Source organism: Globicephala melas, chromosome 1 (assembly GCF_963455315.2).
Source record: "Globicephala melas chromosome 1, mGloMel1.2, whole genome shotgun sequence".
Taxonomy (NCBI): Eukaryota; Metazoa; Chordata; class Mammalia; order Artiodactyla; family Delphinidae; genus Globicephala; species Globicephala melas.
The window spans coordinates 84,060,458-84,074,797 of NC_083314.1; the positions used below are offsets into that span (position 1 = coordinate 84,060,458).

The 14,340-nt window shown below is 38.9% G+C and overlaps 1 protein-coding gene across 1 annotated transcript in view; it reads left to right on the forward strand.

Moving 5' to 3' along the window:
* Positions 1–14,340, forward strand: part of SPAG17 (sperm associated antigen 17) — a 219,517-nt gene that overhangs the window by 48,339 nt on the left and 156,838 nt on the right. The window contains exon 4 of the mRNA XM_030869317.2: positions 7,485–7,616. Coding sequence (XP_030725177.2) covers positions 7,485–7,616 — 132 coding nt within the window. The remainder of the gene's footprint in view (positions 1–7,484; positions 7,617–14,340) is intronic.

Consider the following 14,340-nt stretch of genomic DNA (forward strand, 5'->3'; position numbering starts at 1 on the left):
GAAGTTTAAAGGAGTTGATAACTTTCCCAAGGCCACCCAGTGGTATTTGAGAAGACTGGAATACAAACGCAGCCTGTGCTTCTGCCTTATGCTGCCCGTGAGTAGGTACGGCTTCAGCAGCTGGGTCATCATCCCTTGTACCAGAGGACACCAGAATTCCCAACAGGAATCTTTTCCTATGAGGGCATCTCCATTTAAGTGGCCCTTTTCAGTCACTTGAAATCACCTGCTCATCATCCATCCTTTTCATCAAATATGCAGAATCAGTCCCATCTAAAGCAGCCCTTGACTCTAAACATTGAAAACTGTGAAAAACACACACATACACACACACACACACACACACACACACACACACACTGGGGCAATACTTTCTCTGACTTTGTCATTTTATAAGCAAATATAGCATATATAAGACAAAAGCAGAGTGCATAAGCAACAAACTTTGAAGATGGCCTATATAGTTACAGTTTACTTTGATGAATAAATTATACATATTTAATCTGACATGTGTTTAATGATAAACATAAGCACTTGTGTTCTGCAGAATAATTAGCTAAAAATGGTAAACAGCAGTATTACTTTTAAGGTGTCAATCAAAAATATTAGTATTCTTCTCTTTTTATTAATTCTTCAGTAGCTGCAATCTCAGTTTTGCCAATGTTTTGAGAAACTGAGTATCTTTTAATGATCTTAATCATCCCCAAAGGCAGCTACCAAAACACACATACTTTTGTGCAGACATGCACACGCAGGCACATGCATGCACACAGACCCACAAGTCTGTGCACAGTCTCGTGGTCACACACAGTCACACACCACATATCCACACACACTTGGACACAGTCACACACAGACAAGTCTCAGGTCTTACTCCCCAGAGCATCTTCCTTTGCCTTTACTCCTCCCTCAATACAGAGCTGCTGTCTCACCGGTTTTCTGACCCACCTACCCACTCACCCTCTCTGATGCTTCTCCTTTGACCGTAATCTGAAGGGTATTTCCATTTTCTCTTCAGAGCCCTTCCTCTGAATGACCTAGCCCTGGTGTATAAGAGCAACTTCAGGCAGTGAAACTTGAGGGTGGATGCATGGGAAACTAGTCATGGCCGCAAGACTGCTGTCACACTGCAGCCTCCCAGTGCCACAAAGGTGAAACCATATTTATCTTCAGAGCCAGCCTTAGGCATTGCAAGCTTTCGGGTTAGAGAGAATAGCTACCTCCCATCCTAAATTCTCAAATGCCACATCTGTTACTTCTTGCTTGAAATTCTATCATCAGTTGCTAGTCCCTTTCATTCTATAAATAAGGGATAAAATTTTATAATACAGCTTAGTCACTGGTATGAGTAAAATTCATTCAAAGTGAGTTACCAAGTTAAATCTTTTCTGTTTTAGCAGCAGGAGGGATTTAGAAAGCAAAAAGGCACTCTGTGTCTTTCTGAATTTTGCCTTGGACCAGCCTTGTTTATCCTCACCTGTACAAGGGCACATTTCTTAAATGACCAGGAAAAAATGTCTTAGCCTGGAAGTCACAGATTTCCATTACCTTTCACTGTGTAATATCTGAGTGCACCATTACTATTTTATAAGGCATGTAAGCATTTCCTACATTAATAAACTTTGCCAAGGATGGTGCCAAATAGGATATCTTTCCTTTCAGTTTTGGCATAAAATCTAAGGGACAAAGTGATGGGATGATTAAACAAACATTATTTTATTTATTTATTTATTTATTTATTGCTGCGGTGTGCGGGCCTCTCACTGTTGTGGCCTCTCCCGTTGCGGAGCACAGGCTCCCGACGTGCAGGCTCAGCGGCCATGGCTCACGGGCCCAGCCGCTCCGCGGCACGTGGGATCCTCCCGGACCAGGGCACGAACCCACATCCCCTGCATCGGCAGGCGGACTCTCAACCACTGCGCCACCAGGGAAGCCCCATTATTTTATTTTATATATTGAAGTATAGTTGATTTACAGTATTGTGTTAGTTTCAGGTGTACAGCAGAGTGATTCAGTCTTTTATATATATATATATATATATATATATATATATAAATAAAAGACTGAATCACTTTTCACTATCACACAGACATGTTCTGACCAAAACCGGAGCCACTAGTTACATGTGGCTATTTACGTTTTAATTTAATCCATTAAAAAATAAAATTAAAACTTCAATTCCTCAGTCACACTAGCAATATTCAAGTGCTCAATAACCACGAGTGGCTGGTGGCTACTCTTTTGTGCAGTACAGGTAAAGAACACTTCCATGATCACAGGAAGATCAGCAATGATATAGACAAAGAAAAGTTGGAGAATATCCAGCGTTAATGCAGGCAGTGGGGGACACAGACCCTTTCGTATAGTGGTGGTGGAAATAAAAATGCTGCTAACTTTTCAAATGTCAATTTGGAAGTATCAATAAATATTTAAAATACACATGCACTTAGTAGGAAAAAACCCTGAAATTACCTAAGTGTCCATCAATAAGAAACTGGTTATAAATAAATGACCAAACACCCCTACAATAGGAGGTTATGCTAATAATTTAAAAATACATGTGTAAGCAATACGTGTCTGCACAGAAAGCTGTCCTAGATAACTTTTTTTAAAAAACATATTTATTTGGGCATACTTTAATGCTTAGTTTTAGAATATAATTTCAAGAAACCCAAATATAATGTTATACACTGGTTTTTACCTTGAGATTGGCCTGAATTCTATTAACATTCATAATTACATTTATGCAAAGACTATTTATACATGAAGACACATACACAGCTACTTTTGGGCTATGAGTAATAAATGGTCTCTTCTCTCATACAGAGGTGTCCTCGATAACTTTGGATGTAAAAACACAAACCACTTGACAATATGAAAGTGTGATACTATTTGTATTAAAATATAAAAAGATATAAGTGTATGTCTATATATGCATAGGAAATTACATAAGGATACACAAGAATTGGTTAATGGAATGCAGGAGATTGGGGAAGCATTTTCTTTTCACTGTACGTCCTTCTGGTACTGCTTGCACTTTTTACCATGATGAGGAACTATTGCACTTGGTCATATATTAAGGAAATGAGAGAAACAAAAGAATGTGGTACCAAATGAATGAATGAATGAATGAACGAATGAAGAAACAAAGCGAATTAGATCTGCATGTCAAAAACCTGTTTGCTCCGCCCTGGGCTAGTTTGGACTGAGCCAAGTTTACGGATTCTGCTCCTATTTGCTGAGGTCTTTATATATCCAAACCAATCCTAAGTCATTGACCCAAGAATAATGGGTTAAACGTGAAATCATATCTTATGCATTTTTGCGGCTACTATAACAAATACCATGGACCCTCAAGGAGGGCCCTGAAACCAAAAGACTTTTAGGAAAAAATGGTGACTATATTTGGAGTCCCTGGAGGAAAAGCCTTTCCTCATCCCATCCCTCTCCCTTCATCCTTCCCTTCTCTGCCCCACATAACCACACCTTTCCCTCTCCTCCACCACCTCTTTTCCCTGGTTTGTTCCAGGCAAGAGAAATGCAGATCCAAAATCTTTACCCTTCCTCAGAACTCACCTGGATTGAACATGCAGCAAGTTCAGCAACTTAAGTCAAGCTGTCCCTTGTGCCTTGTTGTAAGCACACCAGGGAAGCCTGGCAGCAAACCTGCAGACCTCATGGAAGTCCTATCTATCTATCTATCTATCTATCTATCTATCTATCTATCTATATCTATCTATCTATCATCTATCTATTTATGTATCATGTATACACATACATATATGTATGCATATGTGTTTCTATGTCTGTATGTATACATGCATTTGTGCACACACATACATTTTGTTTTCATGGGAATCTGTGGAGCAGTTCTAAGTGTTTGTCCCAACCGATGCCGTGCTTACTACTAATGTGGGGAGGATCCACAGAGAGGATGGAAGACGGGAAGGGAGGCCACTAGTGTCTGTGGGGGGACCTGATCCCCAGGCAAGGAAAGAATTTGGCTCATTTGGTGTATTTTTGTTGGATCAGATCATTAGGTAGTAAATAAGACATACGTCTTTGAATTAGGTCAGTGATAAAGAGAGAAATGTTTTTATTTCTTAGTGTGCTCAGAATCACAAACTTCCTAACAGACAAAGGGCATCCACCCTCAAAATAAGATCCTTACAATCGTGTCTTCCTGCCTCAGCTGCACTCTTGGACGCTAAATTTCCTCCTACACCAGTCTTTCCCAGAACCAAGCACCTCGGGTAGCTTGGCCTGGATGTCCCCCCAGCCCTGGCAGGCCCCAAGGCCTGGCCTGAATAGGTCCAGGAGACACGTACAGGCCTTGTCTGGGAACAGTTTTTCTCCATTTAATAAGTCTCATTTGCCCATAAGACGCATTTTTTAAGTTTCTGACTCATGCCAGGCTCATTTATTTGGTATTTTGGCTTGATGAGTACCTAGGTTTTAACCCACTTAGGGCTGTTTTTCTGCCTAGTTCTGGAAACTTTGGGGTTTGTCTAATTACTCCTCAACCCTGATCAGCTCACGGCTCCCTTTTTCTCTTGTACCCCTCATCCTCTCAAGACCTACTGCCCTTGTCGGCTTGCCTCCCCAGCACACAGACACACACAGAGACACACAGATGCACAGACACACAGACACACAGAGACACACAGAAACACACACACATGGACTAGATACTGGACAAGTAACCCTTACAATGCTGGGAGGTTGAAGATTTGATTATTATCTCAGTTAATACAAGTAAGGCAAGGGAAGGGAAGCCTTAAAATCTGTGTCTTCTGCACATGTTTTTTCCTTCCCTCAAAGACTTATCCTTCAAACAGGGGCCCTCTAAGGATTTGTTTTTCATCTGAGACCAAACTACTGGCTGTTGATTGGCTGGAAGTGTGAACTATGGGGTGTGAGAAGACAGACTTTTCGGTAGAAATTCACTTATAAACATTTTTCTTTTTCTGCCTCTCCTGGAGATGACCCACATTCCATAAAAATTTTCAGTCTAAGATGTTTTTCAGCAGAGACTTTCATTTACATTAATTATCCTAAGGATTCACATTACTGTTCCCTTTGGGAGAAGCACAGAAAGAAAATGGCATGCCTGGGAGTCAAACCTCCTCCGAGCAACCTCCTCTGGGAAGGACAAGCATGCCGGTTTCTGCCATTGCCAACAGTGCCACGTGCAGTACTGTGCCCTTCTCCGGGAGTGTGGGCATCGGCACTGAGTCTGCCTCCGACTGGGTCACCCTGGGCTGCTCAGGGAGGAGGGAGCATCCTCCGGGCTCGCCCCGCCACTGCTCTTCCTGGCTCTGTGTCCATGAGATCATGGGTGCCCAGCTATTCCTAATCTCCCCATTTCACAGTAGGGTATCATTCTTATTTTGAGGCTGTGCCAGATTTTTGTTTTAAACCCAGCTCTCTACAGACAGTTTTCGATTGACCGGAAATAACATTTATGGCCCGCAAAACACCTTTCTCTTGGGACATTTTGTTGTGCTTTGAGTACATTTTAACACAGTGAGGTAACATTCGTAGCCTAATAGGGACATGGGGATAGAAAACAACTCCGGAGACATCCCATCCATCACCGTGACACCAGGCAGGCTTCACCCACACCACCCGAGACATAGGTAAATATCCTGTTTTCACAGGTCTTCAGGAAAAGAGACCCAGTCCAGTGTTGACTTCCCTTCAACATTGTCATTATATTTGTATCACAGGGAAACGCCCCATCCTAGACTGCTATGAGCTTCAAAACTCAAAGCTGTATATTTTGAACCAGATGTCACAGAGAAGCCTGAGAGTCGGCACACTTTTTAGCTGGTATTGAAAAATAACATTTCAAGCCAAATACATCTACCCATTGAGGCTGGACCCAATCGGACAGCTTTCATTTTATGTGTGACTGTCCGTCCCCTTAGGATTCCCTTCTCTCTTGAGTCTGGTCATCATTAAGTGGTGAGATTCCACAGGTGTATCCTTATCACAGCCATCATGTCCCTTTTCTTAAATCGTGTTAGCAGGAGCAGAACTGCCATAAAAAGCAAAGAGCTCTGTTTCATGGAGGGTGTTTGCTTAGACACATGCAAAGCTTTCTGACATTTGGTTTGTTCCTTTGGTTTTTGGAAACAGCAGCTTTAAAGGAGTCCTTTCCCTGGCTTTCCCCTCCTGCATTGCAATGCAGGAAACCCCAATGTGGTCTCGAGGCGGTCCGATTACATTTTGGCATAGGATAATCCACAGGGCCATCTGCAGTTAGAAGCAAAATAGCCATCTCCCTTTCTTTCAGCTATTTCCCTTGGCAAAGTGAAAAGTCATAAGGAACCGGATTGGTCAGGAAAGCCCTGACCAAGGGCTTGTATGAACCTCAGACAAGACGCAGCCCGATGAGATGCGGTGTGCGCCATCATTATCTGAGACGGAGGCTGTGAAATTGACACCATATGCGCCTGGAGGAGTAATTGCACCAAGGGGGGGAGAAAAGCAACATGTCAGGACATTTTAGTAACACCTAATTCATCCCGAGGTTATAAATAAATCTGATGCTTGCTTGAAAACAAAAGTCAAAAAACACTTTGACTAGATTACTTTTGTGACAGTGCTTCCGGCTGAGGTGAACTTTATTAGGGAGACAACATGAAGAAAGAGAAATACATAACAACTTTTTATGGTATATTTTACATGATTTTATTTTTTATTTTTTTGCAGTAAATAAAGTGGTTATAGGGCTCCAAGGAAAAGGGCCCAGATGTTAGAGAGTTGTGTGAAATTTAGAGGAAACAAGCTGTAAAAAGTGCAGTTATAAAACAGGCTGTCAGTGCCACACATCTGGACAATACAGCTGTATGTTCCTAGTGGCTGTCGTCACCCAAAGAAAACTCAATAACCTTATTTCACCCCAATTAGGCTGCATACCAACAGGATAAACCTTAAATTGCAAGGGGTAGGAGTAGGGGAGCAGCATTCACTCGGCGCCTCTGTGTCAAACAGCTTTTATCTTTCATTTGAATTTGGTCACCAAGAAATGAAAGACTGCTAACATAGCCATTTCCATTTTTATAAAACCCTATTTAATTTATAGCATCGTAAGAAGTCACGGTTTGACAGTTTGGACTATTGGCTCTGCCAAACAACAGACTTTCTGTAGCATGAAACTGACCTACCGGTCATCCTAACACAGAGCTCCACCTGTCTTTCCTCCACCCACGTTTGGGAGTCTGAGTCTAGCACCATCATGGGAAGCACTTATTGGAAAAAGTTCATTTTCAGACAACCCAGTCTACTTAGAGTAGAGGGTAAATGCCTCTCTTTATGGCATTGGGGCATTTTTCCCTAATTTTTTTGGCCCGCAATGAGGCACCTTTGCGGCAAGACAAATATTACAAAACTCAAAATACCATTTCATCTTTTCATCACTGACAGACATGCCAAAGGTTATAAAATGCCACTTTCCTAATACTTGTGTTTCTTCATAGGTTTTAATGGCAGCAAAAGCAATTATGGACAGCGGAGAGAAATTCACCTTACCACTGATAGGGAAACTCTTGAAATTTCAGCTTCTCCAGGTTAAATTGAAGGACCAACAGCGACGGGAAAAGGAGAAGAAGGTACTGGGAGGGTGATGGTGGGTTTTCTAAAGACGGCAAGGAGTGTGTGAACTGCAGCCAGGTTCTCTGGGGCACTTCCTCTCTCCATAAGCCTGCCACGAAGTGTTACGTAGCACATTTAACTGTTGCCTCAACTTTTTAGGGAAAAGCCTATCCAAAGCGCTGCTGGAGGAATTACATTTTCTCAAAGACAAACCCATTAAAAATAAGTTCTCCTATGCAGAAATGTGACAGTATCCCAGGGCATATGGCTGAGGTTGTTTTTACCGTAGTCTATTTATATGTTAGGAACAAATTAGGGAACCAAAGGAGAGACACAGAGTCCGGAGAAGTAAGTATAAAAAGGTGAGAAAACCCCACAAAGTCAGGGTCTAACTATTTTAAATATTTTACATGATATTCAATAGGAGTACCTATTAAAGTAATGGGCTACATCTGCATCTTCCTAATAATCTAAATATTTCAGCAGCGCTCCATTACTTCTACTCCTATATTATATACCTGCTTATTTCTTCATGTGTAGACTTTTCATTTAATTTGCCTATGGAAATCAATCTGTGAGTTTTCCAAAGATTTGTATTTTTCATCTGAAAAAATATTTTAAAATAGTTTTAGTGATGCCAGTTTCAAATCCATTTGCTATTTAACCTTAGTCAAAATGAGAGATGTTTTTCTTATTTTCCAAATCATGCTGAAATATTTTTGGAAAGCCAAATGCTTCTGTATGTACATGTGTAATGTGTATGTGTGCATGTGTATGCATGAAATGAGTGTATAAGTAAATTGTTTCTTTATGCGTCTAAGTGGGAGAGGCAAAACCAAGTCATGGAAGAAGAAAGAGAAAAGTGAACATGTTCCAATAATACCTACTTCCCCTTTGTTAAGACCCCCCCCCCCAAATCTGGCTTTCCTATTTGAATTGAACTCTTGACAGGGTAACTGTAGATAAACATAATAATGCCACCTTAAATTTGTAATATAGGGCTTTATGTTTTTCAAAGAGATTCTGCATTTAGCATCTTACTAGGGTGGTGTATATTGTCCCCAGAAAAATTCTACTTATTTGAAAACAGTTGATGGTATAGTTTTCCATCTATATGAAGCTCTTTCCAACGTGTACAGGAGATTCGTACCTTAAAAAATACTCAGGGACGTTAAGACTTGGCAGAAGAAAAATTGGAAAATTTGAAACTAGTATAGAAAGATGGTTTCTTGTCTTTTTAAAATTCCAGTATCACATGGGAATCTGAATTACAAAAAGTAGACTGTTAAGTCCTGCAAAAATTCTTGCACCTTCTGTTTGCTTTGTGATTTCCCACAGCACCTACAAATATACATAACACTTTAAGAGTGTCAGTTTCCTTGTTTGCCACCTGTTTTAAGTCTTGGTAATTGTTTGTAATAGGAGTAGGTTTTAGATTTCAGTTAACAAATTTTAAGTAACAATAAATGGAATATCCTGGCGACCGAGGAAACGTTTTTGAAACTAACAGTATAAAGATATTTCTGCACTGTTATTTTGCTCAACATTTTTTTTGAAATGTGAACAATATAATAAGACAGTTATGAGATTTTGAAGATATGGAAATAATCTTTATTTGTTGAAAATTCAAGAGTCTTAAGGAATTGGGAGTTGAATTTTAGATTTATAAAAATAAAAAAGTAATAGGTGCATAAGAGGACTCTTAGAGCAATTAAGAGCCAGCAATTACATAATCTAATTTGATGCCTTCATTAGATTGGGTTCCTGAAACACCAGCCCCAAATCTCTGAGTTGCAACCACACGAGTCAGTACTAAACAATTGATGAAAACTGATTGGAAGGGAGAACTCTCCAGAAAAATATTCTAGGTAAAGGCAAGACTAAGGGAGTTGTTGGAGGGATGATATAATCTATGTTCATTTCAACAACACTGCCCAGCAGGTCATTTGGAACAACGGAGGTTAATGCTTGTCAGCCAGGGAGTTTAGCAGAAAGCAAAATAAGTATAAAGTATGTAAAACTGACACCACGCTGTGGTTTAGAAAATGGAAAAAAAGGAAAGAGGACTTTACCCAATTTCTTCCTTTTTCTGAACCCCGGGTGAGATTCTGAGATTCCTGCAAGGGGAGTGACTGTCTCTTCGGCTTTTTAACATCAACATGAGGTATATGTGGTTGCTTTCTCTCAAATACTAGTTATATGTTTACATCTGTACAACCCAGAGTGTTTTGTATCTTCTATGTTGAATTTTTGGAATTGAATTTTTAAAAATGAATGGTTGAAAAATATCCATAGCAGTAATTACAGAAAATACTAGGGAGACAGTGAGGACAAAAACTACTAATATGAGTACGTCCCTGTCCTTTTAGCCCAATGGAAAAAAATGTAATGTATACTACATATTTGATTCTGTTTTTTTTTTTAACTTGCTTTTTAAATTAATTAATTTATTTATTTATTTTTGGGTGTGTTGGGTCTTCGTTTCTGTGCGAGGGCTTTCTCTAGTTGCGGCAAGCGGGGGCCACTCCTCATTGCGGTGTGCGGGCCTCTCACTATCGCGGCCTCTCTTGTTGCGGAGCACAGGCTCCAGACGCGCAGGCAGTAGTTGTGGATCACGGGCCCAGTTGCTCCACGGCATGTGGGATCTTCCCAGGCTCGAACCCGTGTCCCCTGCATTGGCAGGCAGATTCTCAACCACTGCGCCACCAGGGAAGCCCCTTGATTCTGTTTTAACCATCAAAACTTTTCTTAATAATATAGTTACAATAGCCAGATACAGTGAAAATATCATTATTTTAGATTCCACTAATTTTAATAATTTATAACACTTTAGTCCGGGCTATGCTTAACATTGCATTTGCTTTGTCCATGAAGAAAGTTTACTGGATAATTAATATTATAAAAAATAACACAAGGAAGCTATTTCTTAGAAGTACAGTTTAGAGGCCTTTAGCATATAAATTTCTGAGAGGCAAATCCCTGCCTCTAATTGTAATAAGTTGAATATATTTCAAAACTTTTATATATTCAGAAGCATCTTGTTGATTACTTCCAAATATACATATAATGAAGAAAATACACTTTATTTCTAGAAATGTATTTCAGCATTTCAGAACTTCTGAATATGATTTTTTCATATAATTAATCCCAAATTAGATTTTATTATATCTTAAAATCGGAATAAGAGAGTGTTTTGTTTAGAAATAAGTTTTCCTTGTGCACATCATTATCTCAACATTTATTCTGCATTTTTAGTTATATCATTATCAATTTGTTGTTAATTCATTAACTTAACAAACATTTAGAGAAACAATGTATTGGGCACATATATTTTCATAAGGTTCATTATAATTTTAAAACAAATTGCTGACCATGTTTTAATTTAGTCATTATCTGAATATTACAGTATTTTTCACAGTTTTACTTCTTTTTAACTCCAACTTTTATGTTATATATTAATTATAAACATTTTTTAAAACCAAAACACTTCATTGTGAATCAAAATATTTAAAATATATTGAGAATTCAGCTAAAAGAAAACATTTAATCATCAAAAAATTAAAAATGGCTGTAATACAAGCAAAATTAACCCATTTAAATAATCAGCCAAACTAAATCTAGTCTGTGCCGTTGAGTTCAGAACATTTGGATAGGTTTTTTTAGGAAAAGATCCAAATATATTCTAACTGTGCTTTTAATTTGTGAATTCAAATAACCAGTCCATATTTTCTTGGATATTTTTAGCATATCTTTTATATAAAAGCAGAACAGTTCTTTCTCTTTCTGGCTTATCTACTTAGCACAAGTTGCCTTATTTTTCAATGTCCTAGAATTGAATAGATGGAAGACAGGCAGTAAAGAATATGGACAGATGGTATTGGTAAACTTTTCTTAAAACATCTCAAAATTAAAAGCACCTAAATTTGATCAGATATCATGATGAAGCCCAAACAACCCAGAGCCTGCTCCAAAGGACCGACAAAGAGAAATTAGGGTAAATTTCACAGACGTTTTCCAGCTTACTCCAGTTAAAACCCCGAAACACTGGAAACCAGCCAATGTAATGCCATTTTGTATGTGTGTTTTGTTTTAAAAGAAAAGCCATAGGGACATACCAGGAAATTACAGGCTGGTTAGTTTTGATTCAGTTGTGGTTAAAATCTTCAGAAACTATTCTAAGAAATCAAACAGAGGAAGAGCAGAAACTCAGTTTAGAGGGACCCGTGTGGTTTCAGGAAAGGAATAACTTGCCTCACTAACTGGATGGAATTCTTTGAGGCTGGATTATCGAAATGAGGATACTACCAACAAAACTGTTGGATCTGAAGAGCTACAAAATTCAACAATTCAGGGTAAATTATAAATGATTCCCTGGCTGGCTTATCTGTAAACTAGAGCAGTGCTTTCCTAATTGGGATGCTATTAATCAATGAAACCTTTTTACAGACTTCAGGAAAAATGTAAAGAAACACACACATTTAAAATAGAGCAGTATTTTGAAATACAAATAGTTACAGCAGCTAATAATAGTAATTAGCTACCATTATTGACTGCTTGCCACTATACCAAGCTCTTTACATATGTTTTAACATTTAATGCTTTAAATGACTTTATGAGTTACAGAGTATTATTCTCGATTTGCAGATGGGGAAACTGAGGGTGTGAAAAGTAACTTTCCCAAGGCTAAATAGCTACTCAGGATTTAAATCCAGAACTGTCAGACTCTAAGATTATGTTCTTAACCACCGTACATACCCCTTCTGAGTGTGTCTCAATAATTACACAAAACAGCACTCTTGGCTTACGATCAGCAGAGAACTTCGCAGGGATGCTTCAAGGAGCAAATGGCTTTGCTCAGTGGGATCTACCAACTCGCTAATTAGATCATGTAATTCCATGTTGCATAAAACATCCTGAGGTTAAGCGGGGGTGGGGGGGACTGGTCAGAGAAAGGAACAAAGTCCACCAAAGACAAAGGGCACTGAGCTAACCAACCACCAATTCCCGAGGGAATCCTGACTTCTTATCCAGTCCCACCCCCCTGCCCAGAAATGGGCTGGTCTCTGGGGGAATCTCTTAGAAAGAGACTTCCTGGGATTATTTCAAACATCCTTAGCCCTTCTCTCTGCCCCTCTGGATGTTGAAGTTGGATAGCATTGGCTGACCCGGTGCTGAAACCTCTAAATCACACAGGATCGTGCAGGAGACAGACATCAGGTAGACATCAGACCCACCCCCTCACCACCACCACACACAGACAGGGCCGTGTTCTGAGTCTGTGGATGAAGAATTGCACCCTGAAGATGGCAGTGTGGCACCCCAGGACTTGGTGCAATCTTTAGATTGCATCATTTGGTCGAGTGAACCCAGTATATTCGTTTGCTTACGTTTTCTACACCTCAGCCACTCTCTAGAAAAGCAAGCTCCTAACTCAGTCCCATACATTATGTTTTCTATTTGGCAGGTAAGCAGGGAGGGGAAAGAAATAGAAAATATAGAAAAGGAAAAACAAAATGTTCATAATGCCATAACCCTATTATAACTAATGTTAACATTTTGGTACATTTCCTTTGTTTCTGTGGATTTGTTTCTTTACATAGCTGTAATCATTGTAAAATGAAATTTTAATCCAGTTTTTTTCAATTAAAATATACCATAATTTTTTCTCATTATCACAGCATCCACATCTATCATTGTTATTGGCTAGGTGACATTCTATTGACTACCATACTTTTCTTAAAGTTCCTTTATTGTTGAACATTTCCATTATTTCTGTGTTGTTTCATAATAAACAATGTTGTGATGAACAACCTTACCGTATACAATTCTTCATATTTTGGATAATTTCCTTAGCATACGTTTATAGAAATGGATTAATTGGGCCCCAAAATGTTCCCACAACCTTTTCTTTCCAAAATAGGTTCTGGAACCATTTAGACCCAGTTCTCCATTAAAAAAGATAACAAATGACCCCCTGTTCAAATTAACTGTATATTAGCTTATTAAAGATGGAGGAGTTTCATGAAAACAAATCTCTTTAATATTGTTTAATCTGTTGTCTCTCAAACTTACTTGACACCATACATTTCTTTCAGTCCATCTATTGTCTTCTCATCATCTGTGACCAATAGATTGTTTGTGAGATAGAGTGATATCTTGAAAGAGAACTGAGTAGCACTCAGAAGATAGACCCTGTTTCTCATAAGTCACATAATAGTGGAGTGACTTAGTCATTTAACTGCCGTGACATCTTTTCTTATCTATATCCTTAATAATATTATTGTGGGAATCTTATGATAGAACACATATGAAACACAAAGTTGTACACAACACACGGTTATACACAAATATGTAGATGTGCTATTATCTATAAAAGTTAAGAGGAAGTATAGGTATTTACCACCGGTTCCACTGACTTTTACCATTTACTTTCCTTTCACTGTGAAGAACAACAGAATGAATACTCATCGAGGTATTTGAATTTTGGTATTAAGAAGAAGTAATTTAGAAATAAAACACAGTCTAAAATATTTTTGAAGCATCAACTAACTAGGTTGCCCAATTCCAGAGAGGGAGAATTTTGTATTTTTCCCTTTAAGAGGTGAGAATAACAAGATTAAGGGCTCTAGGTAGGTGTCACGTAATACTCAAGTGAGTGTGTGAAACCCTAATACATTTTTGTTTGTTGCTAAGACAAGAGCCCCACATCTGCTATGTAGCTTAACTGGTAAGAAACCTTCA